General features: G+C 25.9%; 2 protein-coding genes across 4 annotated transcripts in view; one reads left to right on the top strand and one right to left on the bottom strand.

Annotated features, from left to right (window-relative positions):
* The window catches only part of SNF4Agamma (SNF4/AMP-activated protein kinase gamma subunit), a 514590-nt gene that overhangs the window by 327867 nt on the left and 171110 nt on the right, over positions 1–15613 (bottom strand). The window lies entirely within an intron of this gene.
* Positions 1757–15613, top strand: Snmp1 (Sensory neuron membrane protein 1). Its single transcript, XM_075290405.1, has 7 exons — positions 1757–2244; positions 2339–2486; positions 13257–13511; positions 13589–13885; positions 13956–14165; positions 14229–14407; positions 14470–15613. Exons 1-7 carry the CDS (start codon positions 1976–1978, stop codon positions 14732–14734), a joined length of 1623 nt encoding a protein of 540 aa, XP_075146520.1. The 5' UTR covers positions 1757–1975; the 3' UTR covers positions 14735–15613.

The following is a 15613-nucleotide window of genomic DNA, read 5'->3' on the forward strand; positions in this document are numbered from 1 at the left end:
TCTAACATCCATGCAAAAATCCATGCCCCCAATATAAACCGATCCCCAGATTTGATCTCCGGAGCCTCTTGGATGTGTGAATTTCATCCGATCCGGCAAAAATTGATCCAAATCGGTCCATAATTATATATGGCCCCCATATAAACCGATCCCCAGATTTGACATCCGGAGCCTCCTGGAGGAGCGGATTTCATCCGATCCGGTTGAAATTCGGCACATGGTGTTTATATATGGCATCTAACAACCATGCAAAAATTGGTCCAAATCGGTCAATAATTATATATAGCCCCTATAAAAACTGATCCCCATATAAACTGATCCCCAGATTTGAACTCCGGAGCCTCTTGGAGGAGCAAATTTCATCCGATGCGGTTGAAATTCGGTACGTGGCACTGATATATTGCTTCTAACATCCATGCAAAAATTAATCCAAATCGGTACATAATTATATATAGCCCTTATATAAACCGATCCCCAGATTTGAACTCCGGAGTCTCTTGGAGGAGCAAATTTCATCCGATCCGGTTGACATTCGGTATATGGTGTTTATATGTGGCCTTTAAGATCCAAGAAAAAAATTGGTCCAATTCGGTCAATAATTATATATAGCCCCCATATAAACCGATCCCCAGATTTGAACTCCGGAGTCTCTTGGAGGAGCAAATTTCATCCGATCCGATTGAAATTGGGTATGTGGTGCAAGTATATGGACACTAACAACCATGCAAAAATTAGTCCATATCGGTCCATAATTATATATAGCCCCCATATAAATCGATCCCCAGATTTGACCTCTGGAGCCTCTTGGAGGAGTAAAATTCATCCGATTCGGTTGAAATTTAGTACGTTGTTCAAGATACGGCCGCTAACAATCATGCCAAAATTGTATATATAGCCCCCATATAAACCGATCCCCGGATTTGACCTCCGGAGCCTCTTGCAGGAGCAAAATTCATCCGATCATGCTAAAATTGGTCCATATCGGTCTATAGTTATATATAGCCGATCCCCAATCACACAAAAATTGGTCCATATCGGCAAAAATGTAATTCCTATAAAAAAATTTTGTCAAAATTTTACAACTATATAATATTTTGTCAAAATTTTATTTCTATATAAAATTGTGTCAAAATTTTATTACTATAGAAAATTTTGTCAACAATTTAGTGCTATACAAGATTTTGTCAAAATTGTATTCCTATAAAAAATTTTGTCAAAATTTTATAACTATAGAAAATTTTGTCAAAATTTTATTTCTGTACAAAATTGGGTCAATATTTTATTACTATAGAAAATTTTGTCAACAATTTAGTGCTATACAAAAATTTGTCAAAATTTTATGCAAAATACATCTTCCACAGAACTTCTACCAGGTCACTGTACTTAACACCTAGGCTTGCAAACACTTGAAGCATTTTTTTCTAACTTATAATTGAAAGGGGGAACTAATGTTAATAATCATTTTATAGTTTTTTTTTCACATTTTCTCAGATTAGATTTTTCCCTTGGCATATATACATATGTATTTCTAGATTATTTTAATATAAAACTGCTGCATAAAAATTCATTTACAAATACATGCAGGCGTGCATACAACATCACCACCATTATCTCATGTGGAAAAAATAAAAGCGTTTTGTATGCGACTGCAAAAATTCGCACGTATTGCCATGATACCGATGAAATTTGAATGGAGGAATAATAAAACAACTTAGGAAATTATTCTAGGAAAATTCTACAAAAAAAAAATGCCAAGACATTATTTCAGTTGTAACAAGTGATTCGAGTTAAACGGTTGACTAGTAAAAATTCTCAAATCGAGCCGCCTAAAATTGAGGGACAAGCTTTTGCATAGAGCCAAACCCCTATCTCTGAAACAGTCAAAACGGCTTTAGTACATGATTTGCGATTATTTTGCACTTTTCTTAATTTGTGTCAAATTTTGGAACGTTTTAGAAATTTATTTCCCTTGAAAATGCAGATAAATCGTATGAAATTATTAACCATTTCGGGTGGAGTATTAGTTTTTGCCATTTTAAATGGATGGCTAATATTTCCGAAAATTTTACGGGCCATTCTCAAGAAGCAAGTTAATTTGAAACCAGGCTCTGATATTCGAGAATTATGGTCAGATACCCCTTTCCCGTTACATTTCTATATTTATGTATTCAATATAACAAATCCGGAGGAATTTCTCAAGGGTGATAAACCAAGCGTAAATGAAATTGGGCCATTTGTATTTGAGTGCGTTTTATGAAATGAAATTTCCTTTTTTTTAATTTTATTTAAATGTTTTGTTTTTATTTTTTCTATTTTTTTTTTTTGTTCTTAAAAAAAGTGAATGGAAATCTAAATACGATATGGTGGATGATGATGAAGAGGATACTGTCTCATATAATATGCGTAATGTTTTTATATTTAATGCAGAAGCTTCCAAGCCATTGACTGGTGAAGAAGTCATAACAATGCTACATCCTTTGATTGCGGTAAGTTTTAAAAAGGATTTTTTATATTTTAAATAAATATATGTATTTTTTTCCTAAAAATAAATCTGTAAAATTTTCATATTGTTCCATGGACCGTATACTTGATATCAATATTGAGACACCCAGGCGTATGATTCATATTAATGCCAAAAATAATATATTTAAAGAAATATTCAACAAAAATGTTAACTGATTCCATGAGATATCAATACAGGAAATAAAGAGTAATACATTTTTTTTGCTAAAAATAAATCTGTAAAATTTTCATATTGTTCCATGGACCGTATAATTGATATCAATATTGAGACACCCAGGCGTATGATTCATATTAATACCAAAAATAATATACTAATAGAATAATATGCAATTTTTGGTATAATCATAAAGTTTCAAAACAATTGACTGAAGAAGAAATTTTACAAATGTCTTTCTCTATCAAATTTCAATTCTACTTACAGAAATATTCAATAAAAATATTAAATAATTCCATGAGCTACCCATATATAAGAAATAAAGTGTAATTTTTTCTAAAAATAAATCTGTAAAATGTTCATATTGTTCCATGGACCGTATGAGTGTTATTCATGATGGGACACCCAGGCGTATGATTCATATTAATGCGAAACATAATATATGCAATTTTTGGTTTGGTTTAAGTTTCAAAACCATTGACTGAAGAATACATTTTACAAATGTCTTTCTCTATCAAATTTTAATTCTACTTAAAGAAATATGCAATAAAAATATTAACTAATTCCATGAGCTAACAATATAGAAAATAAAGTGTAATTTTTTCTAAAAATAAATCTGTACAATTTTCATAATGTTCCATGGGCCGTATGAGCGATATTAATGTTGAGACACCCAGGCGTATGATTCATATTAATACCAAAAATAATATATGCAATTTTTGGTATAATCATAAAGTTTCAAAACCACTGAAGACGAAATTTTACAAATGTTTTTCTCTATCAAATTTTAATTCTACTTAAAGAAATATTCTATAAAAATATTGACTAATTCGATGAGCTACCAATATAGGAAATAAAGTGTAATTTTTTCTAAAAATAAATCTGTAAAATGTTCATATTGTTCCATGGTCCGTATGAGTGATATTAATGTTGGGACACTCACGCGTATGATTCATATTAATGCCAAAAAAATAATATATACAATTTTTGTTGTTATCATAACGCTAAAGTTTCCAAGCCATTGACTGAAGAAGAAATTTTACCAATGATTTTTTTTTTTCAATTAAAATTTTATTTATATTTGAAAAAATATTAAAAAAATGTTAACAGAATTCCGTGGGGACGACAAGGCGTATAATTTATATTATTTTCAAAACCAGTATACGCATTATTTTAGCAATTATTTTTTAATCATAAAGCTAAAGTTTCCAAACCATTGAAGGCAGAAGAAATTTTACCAATGTTGTTTTTTTTTTTCAATTAATATTTTATTTATTTTAAAGAAATATTAAAAAAAATGTTAACTGAATTCCGTGGGGACGACAAGGCGTATAATTTATATTATTTTCAAAACCAGTATACGCATTATTTTAGCAATTATTTTTTTAATCATAAAGCTAAAGTTTCCAAACCATTGACTGCAGAAGAAATTTTACCAATGTTGTTTTTTTTTTCAATTAAAATTTTATTTATATTTAAAGAAATATTTAATAAAAATGTTAACTGATTCCGTGGAGACATCAAGGCGTATAATTTATATTATTTTCAAAAATAGTATACGGATTATTTTTTTAATAATAAAACACTAGGAACACATACAAATTCTAAAATTGCTACTTCTTAACATTTCTATATAGGTCCATTGGAATGGATTAACTTGTAAATTTTTGACTTGACATAGTTACTTGAAATTATTTTATAATTTTCTCAAAGAAATTTACTCTTATTTCCAAAGTAATTTTCAATTATCTCAGTACCCATGGATCGTATACGAGATAAAAATGTTGTGGTATAGTATTTTCATCTAACGAAAAAGGACTAAAAGTTAATTTTCACTAAAAGTATCTATAAAAAAACTAATTATTATTATTATATCAATTATTATATAAATATATGGGAAATACACGTTTTGCGTGCCAAAAATAATCTACCAAATTATAAGAAAATTTTATCTATTAAGAAAATTATATTTCTATAGAAAGTTTCGATCAAAATTTTATTTTTACCGAAAATTTTGTAAAAATTTTATTTCCGTAGAAAATTTATTTCTATAGAAAATTTTGTAAAAATTTTATTTCTACAACAAATTATGGAAAAATTTTATTTCTATAAAAAATTTTTCAAAATTTTATTTTTATAGAAAATTTTGTCAAAATTTTATTTCTAAAGAATATTTTGTCAAAATTTTATTTCTATAGAAAATTTTGGCAAACTCTCTATGGAAAATCTTGCCAACATTTTATTTCTACAGAAAATTTTGCCAAAATTTTATTTCTATAGAAAGTTTTTACCAAAAATTTATTTCTATAGAAAATTTTGTCACAATTTTAGTTTTATAGAAAATTTTGTCAAAATTTTATTTCTAAAGAAAATTTTGTCAACATTTTATTTCTATAGAAAATTTTGTCAAAATTTTATTTCTAAAGAAAAACTTGTCAAAATTTTATTTCTAAAGAATATTTTGTCAAAATTTTATTTCTATAGAAAATTTTCTCAAAATTTTAGTTTTATAGAAAATTTTGTCAACATTGTATTTCTAAAGAAAATTTTGTCAACAGTTTATTTCTATAGAAAATTTTGTCAACATTTTATTTCTAAAGAAAAAATTGTCAAAATTTTATTTCTATAGAAAATTTTCTCAAAATTTTATTTTTATTGATAATGTTGTCAAATTTTTATCTTCATAGAAAATTTTGTCAAAATTTTATTTCTATAGAAAATTTTGTCAAATTTTATTTCTAGAGAAAGTTTTTACCAAAATTATATTTCTAATGAAAATATTGTCAAAATTTCTATTTCTATAGAAATTTTTGTCAAAATTTTATTTCTACTGAATGTTTTTTTTTCAAACTTTTACTTCTAGAAAAAATGTTGTCGAAATTTTATATCTATAGAAAATTTTGTCAAATTTTATTTCTAGAGAAAGTTTTTACCAAAATTATATTTCTAATGAAAATTTTGTCAAAACTTTATTTCTATAGAAAATTTTGTCAAAATTTTATTTCTATAGAAAATGTTGTCAAATTTTTATTTTTATAGAAAATTTTGTCAAAATGTTATTCCTATAGAAAACTTTTGTTAAAATTTTATTTCTATAGAAAAATTTGTCAACATTTTATTTCCATAGAAAATTTTGTCAAAATTTTATTTCAGTAGAAAATTTTGTCATCATTTGATTTCTATAGAAAAATTTTTCAAAATATTAATTTCATAGAAAATTTTATCCAGCTTTTATTTCTATAGAAAATTTTGTCAACATTTTATTTCTAAAGAAAATTTTGTCAAAATTTTATTTTTACAGAAAGTTGCTACAAAAATTTTATTTCTAAAGAAAATTTTGTAAAAATTTTATTTCTATAGAAATTTTTGTCAACATTTTATTTCTATATAAAATTTTGTCAAAATTTTATTTCTATAGAAAGTTTTTACCAAAATTCTATTTGTATAGAAAATTTTGTCAAGTTTTTTTCAATAGAACATTTTGTCAAAAAATTATTTCTATCGAAAATTTTGTTAAAATTTTATTTCTATAGAAAATTTTGTCAAAATTTTATTTCTATAGAACATTTTTGTCGCAATTTTATTTCTATAGAAAATATTGTCAAAATTTTATTTCTACAAAAAATTTTGTCAAAATTTTATTTCTACAGAATTTTTTTTTCTATAGAAAATTTTGTCAAAATTTTGTTTCTATAGAATATCTTGTAAAAATTTTATTTCTAAAGAAAATTTTGTCAAAATTTTAGTTCTATAGAAAATTTTGTCAAAATTTTAGTTTTATAGAAAATTTTATCAAAATTTTATTTCCATAGAAAATTTTGTCACAATTTTATTTTTATAAAAAAAATCTCAAAACTTTATTTCTAAAGAAAATTTTGTCAAAAAATTATTTCCATAGAAAATTTTATTACTAAAGAAAATTTTGTCAAAATTTTATTTCTATAGAAAATTTTGTCAAAATATTATTTCCATAGCAAAGCTTTTACCAAAATTCTATTTGTATAAAAAATTTTGTCAAAATTTTTTTTCAATAGAACATTTTGTCAAAATATTATTTCCATAGCAAATGGTGTCAAATTTTTATCTTCATAGGAAATTTTGTCACAATTTTATTTCTATAGAAAATTTTGTCAAAATTTTATTTCTATAGTTTTTTTTTTGTAATTTTTATAGAAAATGTTGTCAAAATTTTATTTATATTTATTTATTTATTTATATCCATTCTTTTTGTTTTGTTATTGTTGGTTTTGTTCTTTAAGCATTGTTGTTGTTTTTTATTGCAGCTTAAAACCATACATTGACTAAACTACAAGTGTAGCTTAACCAACAGAGGAAAAGAAAATTTTGTCAAAATTTTATTTCTATAGAAAATTTTGTAAAAATTTTATTTCTATAAAAAATTTTGTCAAAATTTTATTTCCATAAAAAAAAAATTTGTCAAAATTTTATTTCTATACAAAATTTTGTCAAAAAATTATTTCTATAGAACATTTTGTCAAAATTTTATTTCTATAGAAAATATTGCCAAAATTTTATTTCAATAGAAGATTTTGTCAACACTTTTTTTTCTATAAAAAATTTTGTCAAAATTTTATTTCTATAGATATTTTGTCAAAATTTTATTTTATAGAAAATTTTGTCAAAGTTTTATTTCTATATTCATATATAATATTCATATATAATATAATAGGGTGTCTATTAGGTATATTCCATAATTGTATCTTCAAATTATTTTATACACGTTCTTCAAATCAACAGACGAAAATTATAATATGTTGGCGTATAAATTATAGCAATTCTCTGGATGCTAATAAAATGATTTCATAATTCCATTTTATTATGATAATCTTCATAGAAAATTTTGTCAAAATTTTATTTCTATTGACAATTTTGTCAACATTTTTTTCTATAAAAAATTTTGTCAAAATTTTATTTCTATAGAACATTTTGTCAAAATTTTATTTCTATAGAAAATTTTGTCAAAATTTTATTTCTATAGAAAATTTTGTTACAATTTTATTTCTATAAAACATTTTGTCAAAATTTTATTTCTATAGAAAATTTTGTCAAAATTTTATTTCTATAGAAAATTTTTTAAAATTTTATTTCTGTAGAAAATTGTGTCAAAACTTTATTTATAGAAAATTTTGTAAAAATTTTATTTCTATAGAAAATTTTGTCAAAATTTTATTTCTATAAAAAATTGTGTCAAAATTTTATTTCTATACAAAATTTTGTCAAAAAAATTATTTCTATACAAAATTTTGTCAAAATTTTATTTCTATAGAAATTTTGTCAAAATTTTATTTTATAGAAAATTTTGTCAAAGTTTTATTTCTATAGACAATTTTGTCAACATTTTTTTCTATAAAAAATTTTGTCAAAATTTTATTTCTATAGAACATTTTGTCAAAATTTTATTTCTATAGAAAATTTTGTTACAATTTTATTTCTATAAAACATTTTGTCAAAATTTTATTTCTATAGAAAATTTTGTCAAAATTTTATTTCTATAGAAAATTTTTCAAAATTTTATTTCTATAGAAAATTGTGTCAAACGTTATTTATAGAAAATTTTGTAAAAATTTTATTTCTATAGAAAATGTTGTCAAAATTTTATTTCTAAAGAAAATTGTGTCAAAACTTTATTTATAGAAAATTTTGTCAAAATTTTAATCCTATAGAAAATTTTTCAAAATTTTATTTCTATACAAAATTTTGTCAAAAAAATTATTTCTATACAAAATTTTGTCAAAATTTTATTTCTATAGAAAATATTGTCAAAATTTTACTTCTATAGAAAATATTGTCAAAATTTTATTTCTATAGAAAACTTTGCCAACATTTTTTTTCTATTAAATTTTGTCAAAATTTTATTTCTAAGAAATTTTGTCAAAATTTTATTTCTATAGAAAATTTTGTCAAAGTTTTTTTTTCTATATTCATATACACCCTATTAGGTATTTTTCATTATTGTTGTAATATTAATTTATACACTATCTTCAAATTATTTTATACACGTTCTTCAAATCAACAGACAAAAATTATAATATGGTGGCGTATAAGTTATAGCAATTCTCTGGATGCTAATAAAATGATTTCATAATTCCATTTTATTATGATAATGTAGTGGATTATCTATTTCAATCTTCCATCAACCTTTCCTACTAAATTCATGAATAATATTTGAACATTCCCAAAAGGTATTCACCCAAATATTCCCAACCTTTTCAAAAATTTGCCATAATAATATGGCATTAGAGGTTAAGACTTTAAGGATTGCCACATATTAGCGAGCTTTTATAAGTTAATAGATATGACGTGCTGAAATTGTAGGGTTGGGAAAAGGACATGAAAATGAAAATAAATTGCCCATAATGATTAGTTAGGAATGCAAATTTTATAAGTAAGAAAAATGCGGCAAGGTTTAAATGTGATTGGAATTGATTTAAAATTGAATTAAAGAAAATATGTATCGACAATTAAGCAATTTAAAATAATGTATTGTAAAATGATGTCAATGATCTATTATATACTATAATTTAGTATTTTTTTAGTATTTTTTTGTAATTTAAAATCTTTTGTTAAACCCATGTAATAATATCAATTTTTGTATAGTTTTACGTTTTCTTACTTCAAAATACCTTACTTATTATAAATACCTCATTATGGATATTTTTCGTGCACTTTAATTATACGATATACACACAAAAAAATATCAATTAATTTTATTTCCAATACAATTAAAATTGTGTTTAAATTTGAGCTAATGACGCAATTTGTAAATACATTTACCATTTTAGACACATTAACAACCAATTTTGTTATATCAACAAAAATTTTGTTATATCAACAAAAAATTTGTAGAACTTAAAAATTTTCTGTAACAACAATAATGTTAATTGTTAGCTCAAAAATTATAATATTATTTTGTGTGTAGTTCTTGTTGTGCAGGACATAATAAATAAATAGCTAATAATAAATAATAATTGTAATTGTAAAAAAAAAATGATTTCAGTGAACGTCATCTTTGGGATATATTTTGACGGGACTTATAATTTGACTTCTATAGAAATAATATTTTTAGAGAAATAAAATTTTGCAAAAATTTTCTGTGGAAATAAAATTTTGTAAACATTTTTCTATAGATATACAATTTTATATAGAAATAAAATTTTGTAAAAATTTTCTGTGGAAATAAAATATTGCACAAATATTATATAGAAACAATTTTGCAGAAATTGCAAAAAAAAAGTTTTGCATAAATTTTCTGTAGAAATTTGCAAAAATGTTCTATAGAAATAAAATTTTGCAAAAATGTTCTATAGAAATAAATGTTCCATAGAAATGTTTTAAAGATTTTTCAATAGATATAAAATAAATATTAATTAAATATATATTAATTAAATGGAACATGTATGTGTATGATCTATATTAATTATAATACTAAATATACCCATCGAGTATATTTAGTATTATTATTAGGCATGTGGTATACGTTGTTTTAAAATTCAAACATTTTCTAAGGAGGAATAGTCCAAAAATATTGTATTTCGTGGAATTTACAAAATCCTAGCAATGTTTATTCTATCCCATAAAACTTATTGGAAAAATGGATACACTCATTTGACACCAAGCTTGTACTAGATATTAATGAAGTGGTACATTAAGGCGTATGATTTACATTAATTACAAATTCTGTACAGGTACATTCAGGCGTATGATTTACATGAATGAAAAATTCTGTAGAAAAAATTCTGGATTTACACACATATTTGTATTGGGCCATCGGAATATATGGTACAACAATTATCAAGTATTTTCCAAGCGAGAAAAAAACCCAAAAATGCCAATTGGCCATATAATCTATACTCATATAATTTAATTGCAAGTTTATATTGTACCTACGAATGGTATTACGGATTAGTATCGTGGAATAAATTTCCACATATAATTTATATTCTATTTTTAATAAATACCTATGTAATCAAGTTATGGATTTTCGATTATTTGTTACAATCTTGGATATGAAAAATATTGTCTATATAATTTAAAAGAAATATATATGTAATAAATATTTTCAATAGTCCTTTATGGTCTATAAGTTATATTAATTTCTATTCACACCAGCGCGTATAATTTATATGATTAGAAAAAAAAAATTAAAGCACCATCAAAACGACAACCATAAAATTTATTTAAATATTAATTTGGAAATTTCAATAAAAAAACCAGCAAGTATATTTTTAACAACACTATAAACGGACAAATTACGGTAATTCGATGAACTCTAGGGCGTATAATTTATATTATTTAAGAAAATTTTGAAATGTCATCTAATTGCACAATCTTCTAGACTATATATTTCCACAATAGAAAAATATTAAAAATATTTTAGTACAGAATCTGGCAACTAGTAATAGTATCTTCTCATAAAATACTGTCCAACAATAAATTTTGTAATTATTATTAGTTAATTTTTTTTTTTTTTTTTTTTTTCTTCATCGTTTATTTTATTTCATTGAGTATACTTAATTACTAAATAAACAAAAGTAAATAATCTATCTCTATTTATACAATGCCCAAAAAAAGAAACGGGGTCTCTAGTATAATATATTTTATAATAATTAGCTATACATTTAATCGTAAATATTCACTTAGAAATAGATTGAGTTTTATTGCAATGAAAAATTTAGGAAAACATTGCTAGCTGAATTTTGAAGGGGGAGGAGGTCAAGTCTTAAAAGAAGTATTATTGAGAGAGTAGATAACTATGTTAGTTAAGCCACCAGTATTTATTAATATTCGAAGTATATATTGAAATATCTTTAATTGATATGCTCATGCTAAAACGACATTCAGTTTCATTGAATGCATCTACTCTTATAGCTTTTGTTGTAGCTCTACGGTAGCGATGATAAAATATGGGAACACCATTTTCGTTTTGTATCAATTTTCGTTTGTCAAGGAATATAAAGGTTTCAGGTGGCACGAAGCCACTTGATACACATTTTTCAAAATACGCTGTATTCGTGTAGAAGGGGGCACAAATTAAGTTATTTTCGGTATATTTGGTACATCGAGTTATATGGTTTCTTATCAGATGTATAATAAAATTGTCGATCCGACATATGTTGGCCGAATCATAAAGCTCTGAATTCGAAATATATTTCGTGTAGTCGCTTTCTGCAGATCTGTATATAGACGTACAGGCTCGCAGGAATTTCCTCTCACGTACTCTTATCCTCTCCATGTATGATGGTGATATATTAAACCATATTGGGCCTCCGTACGTTATAATCGGTCTTATAAGAGATTTGTAGAGTGTAACTTTTACTCTTGGATATAAGTGTTTCGAGTAAAATAGCGACTTATTGGCGAAGAAAGCATTATTTGCCTTTTCCAATATGTTATTGACGTGTTCATTGAAGTACAGAAATTTGTCCAAATATACTCCTAGATATTTAACCGTTTCTACCACCCTAATTCTTTCATCGGTATATTTCGATACGATGCCAAATGATCTCCAATCTTTCCTAATTCTGTGGTTACATTTATTTACAGGTGGGCGAAATAGAATTGTCTCACTTTTGTCCATATTAATCTTCATGTGCCAGTTCCTTGCATAATCTTCAACTATATCAAAGGCTGTTTGAAGGTTACAGTTAATTTCCTCAATTGTAGCCCCTGGGCTATATATAACTATGTCATCTGCAAATGATATTATATTGTCGATTCTATCCATCAATTCTAATAAGAAAATGTTGAAAAGTAGAGGTGCCATAACTGTACCCTGTTGAAGTCCATTCTGCATTCTGAATTCTTTGCTTTGTGTATCATTTTTCGTAATGACAAAATGTTTTCCATCAATCATATTATGAATTAGCATAGTCAAGTGAAATGGAAAACCATAGTCCAACAGTTTCGCGATTAAGCCAGGTATCCACACCTTATCGAACGCCTTCTCCATATCGACGAAACAGGCACCTGTACAATGTTTCCTATTCCAATCCCAGTAAATGTTTGAGAGTAGCACGTTTATTGCGTTAATTGTGGAATGTCTATATTTAAAGCCGAATTGTTTTTCGTTTATCAGTTCGCTTTCCGAACAAAAATTGGTAACTGTGTTATAAACACAAGCTTCGAAAACCTTGCTTATGTTCGGTAATAAGCTAATCGGTCTCAAATTTTTGGGGTGATTGCACTCCCTGTCTTTTTTTGGAATAAGAACAACTTTAGCTTTCTTCCATACCTTTGGATAGTAAGAATTATTATTAGTTAATTTTCTGAAATAAATCAGCTAGGTGAAATATTTATGGAATTTCGATTATGTGTAACAATTTTGGGTTTGAAAAAAGATTTTAAAAAATGATAATAAATGTTTTCAATGGTCCTTCATGGCGTATACGTTATATTAATTTCTATTGACACCAGGGCGTATAATTTATATTATTTAGAAAGAAAAAAAATACAACACCATAAAAATGGCAGTCATTATATAGAATTTAATATTAATTTTTAATAAAAAAAATATGGTTTAAATTAGGCTTTTTTAACATGTATATTGCTTAATTTTTAGCCCATTGGTGTTGTGGTTAGCCGGGAAAAGGCTGCTATGTTGAAAATGGTCTCAGAAGCCATACGACTTATTTTTAAAGGACACAAAGGTACTTATACCAACACGTTTATGGATATATTCTTTCGAGGTATAAGCGTTGATTGCTCCAATGATGAATTTGCGGCAAAGGCTCTTTGCACTGCCTTCTACACGGGTGAAGTTAAGCAGGCCGTACAGGTGAACGATACACATTTTCTGTTCTCTTTTATGGGAAAAGTAAGTAGTGGATGAAAAACGCTCGATTTCAAATAACAAATTATTCAAATTCAACATTTCCGTTTTTCTATATTTAGGCTAATAATTCTGATGCCGGCCGTTTTACAGCTTGTCGGGGAGTTAAAAATGTTCACAAAATGGGTAAAATTATAAAATTCGAAGATGAACCGGAAATGGATATATGGCCTGGCGATGCTTGCAATCAATTTAAAGGTACAGACTCCACAGTATTTCCCCCATTTCTACATAAAGATGAAGGCCTTTGGGCTTTTACACCGGACCTCTGTCGTTCATTGGGGGCCCATTATGTGCGTAAAAGTTCTTATCATGGATTACCGGCAAGTTATTTTACCTTGGACATTGGAGATATAAGGGTATGTAGAATTTGAATTTATTGCGGAGAAATTTAGAAATTAAATTTAAATTTTCAAATCTGCTGCTAAGGGTAATCCGGAACTGCATTGCTTTTGTGAAGATCCTGAAGATTTAGATACTTGCCCTCCAAATGGTACAATGTCTTTAAATCCCTGTATCGGAGCCCCAATTCTAGCATCTATGCCTCATTTCTATAATGCCGATCCGAAATTATTGGAAGGTGTTAATGGTCTTAATCCCAATGAAAAAGATCATGCTGTCTATATAGATTTTGAATTGGTAGATTGTGGTTGAGAAATAAAATTTAAGAAACAGTTTAAGATATTTTTTTTTTCTTATTAGATATCGGGAACTCCATTACGAGCTGGCAAACGTTTACAATTTAGCATAGACATAAATCCAGTTGCGGAAATAGAACCTATAGCACATATACCAAAAACAGTTTTGCCCATGTTTTGGGTAGAAGAGGGAGCAGCTTTAAATAAAACCTATACAAATATGTTGAAATATACATTGTTCTTGTAAGTATTTCGAAAAAAATCTTATAATTTACCCTAAATTAATTTCCATATATATATTTTAGGGGTCTGCGTTTTAATGCTGGCTTACGTTGGACTTTGATTACCGCTTCTCTGTTGGGTTTAATGGGCAGCGCCTATTTGTTTATGAAGAAATCCGATAGTTTGGATATTACAATTCCCCCAAAACTCGTCGATAATAAAGTAATGTCGGTGAAATCGCCTCCCCCAAATGGTAAAGAGAATTCAATCGAAACACCAAAACAAAGGCCACCTTCGCACTCCATGTCTGAATTAGATCTATCCAATTCAAAAGTGGATAAATTTTAAATAAGAAAGAAAGTAATGAAAAGTGTTTCAACATAGAATAACACACAAATTATATAGTCGAAATTTGATTATGAAATTATGAATTAAGCGCTTTCAAATCTCGAAAATGGTGGATATAGCATAATTACAGGATGTATTGGAATCTGATTTAAATCATCGCAAACTAAAAAAAAACCTTCATGGCGAATAAGTAATATTAATTGATTGTACTGGTTGGCGTATAAGTTATATTATTTAAACTAGTTACTTGAGCTACATAGCGTATAAGCAATATTAATTGGACTAGTTGCCGTATAAGTTGTATTATTAAAGACAAATCATAAGAAATTAGATATAAAGGGCCTAAAACAATATAGAAATTCATATAAAAACCTAACAATTATTATGAAATATATTTGCAAAACTTCGAGACAAAAATTCAAAATCAATTTAATATTTTTAAGAAATAAATATGTAAACATTTAGACACAATTGTAAAAGTTTCTGTAACACACACACATATACAGCGGGACAAAAAATATGTGAGGAAATAAATACATTTATATTTTTCCCCAGTATTAAATTATATTATTTAAATATCAAATTATATATTTTAATAATAATAATAAATGTTAGAATTTAGAAAATCGTGGGTGCATGGAATTCAGACATTAATTTCTATGAAACATCCACACTTTATGGAAAATTATCAGTATACTTAAATCAATAAACATCTTGAAAAATCAGTGTGAAAAAATTATTGAAATAACAGCAGTTATTTTTTGAAAATTAGCAAAGCCATTAGAGAAAGAGAATATCTTGAGGAGGACTACCTAAGATTCCTGAGAAACATTTTGGATATCGGAAACATTTCCAAAATATTCAGAGCATATATAACAC

This window comes from Haematobia irritans, chromosome 1 (genome assembly GCF_050003625.1).
Source record: "Haematobia irritans isolate KBUSLIRL chromosome 1, ASM5000362v1, whole genome shotgun sequence".
In the NCBI taxonomy this organism is placed as follows: domain Eukaryota; kingdom Metazoa; phylum Arthropoda; class Insecta; order Diptera; family Muscidae; genus Haematobia; species Haematobia irritans.

Coding starts and splice junctions, on each gene's coding strand:
- Snmp1 (XM_075290405.1), top strand. CDS start 1,976: ATGCAGATAAATCGTATGAAATTATTAACCATTTCGGGTGGAGTATTA. Junction 2,487..13,256: donor TGCTACATCCTTTGATTGCG/GTAAGTTTTAAA, acceptor CTTAATTTTTAG/CCCATTGGTGTTGTGGTTAG. Junction 14,408..14,469: donor TTGAAATATACATTGTTCTT/GTAAGTATTTCG, acceptor TATATATTTTAG/GGGTCTGCGTTTTAATGCTG.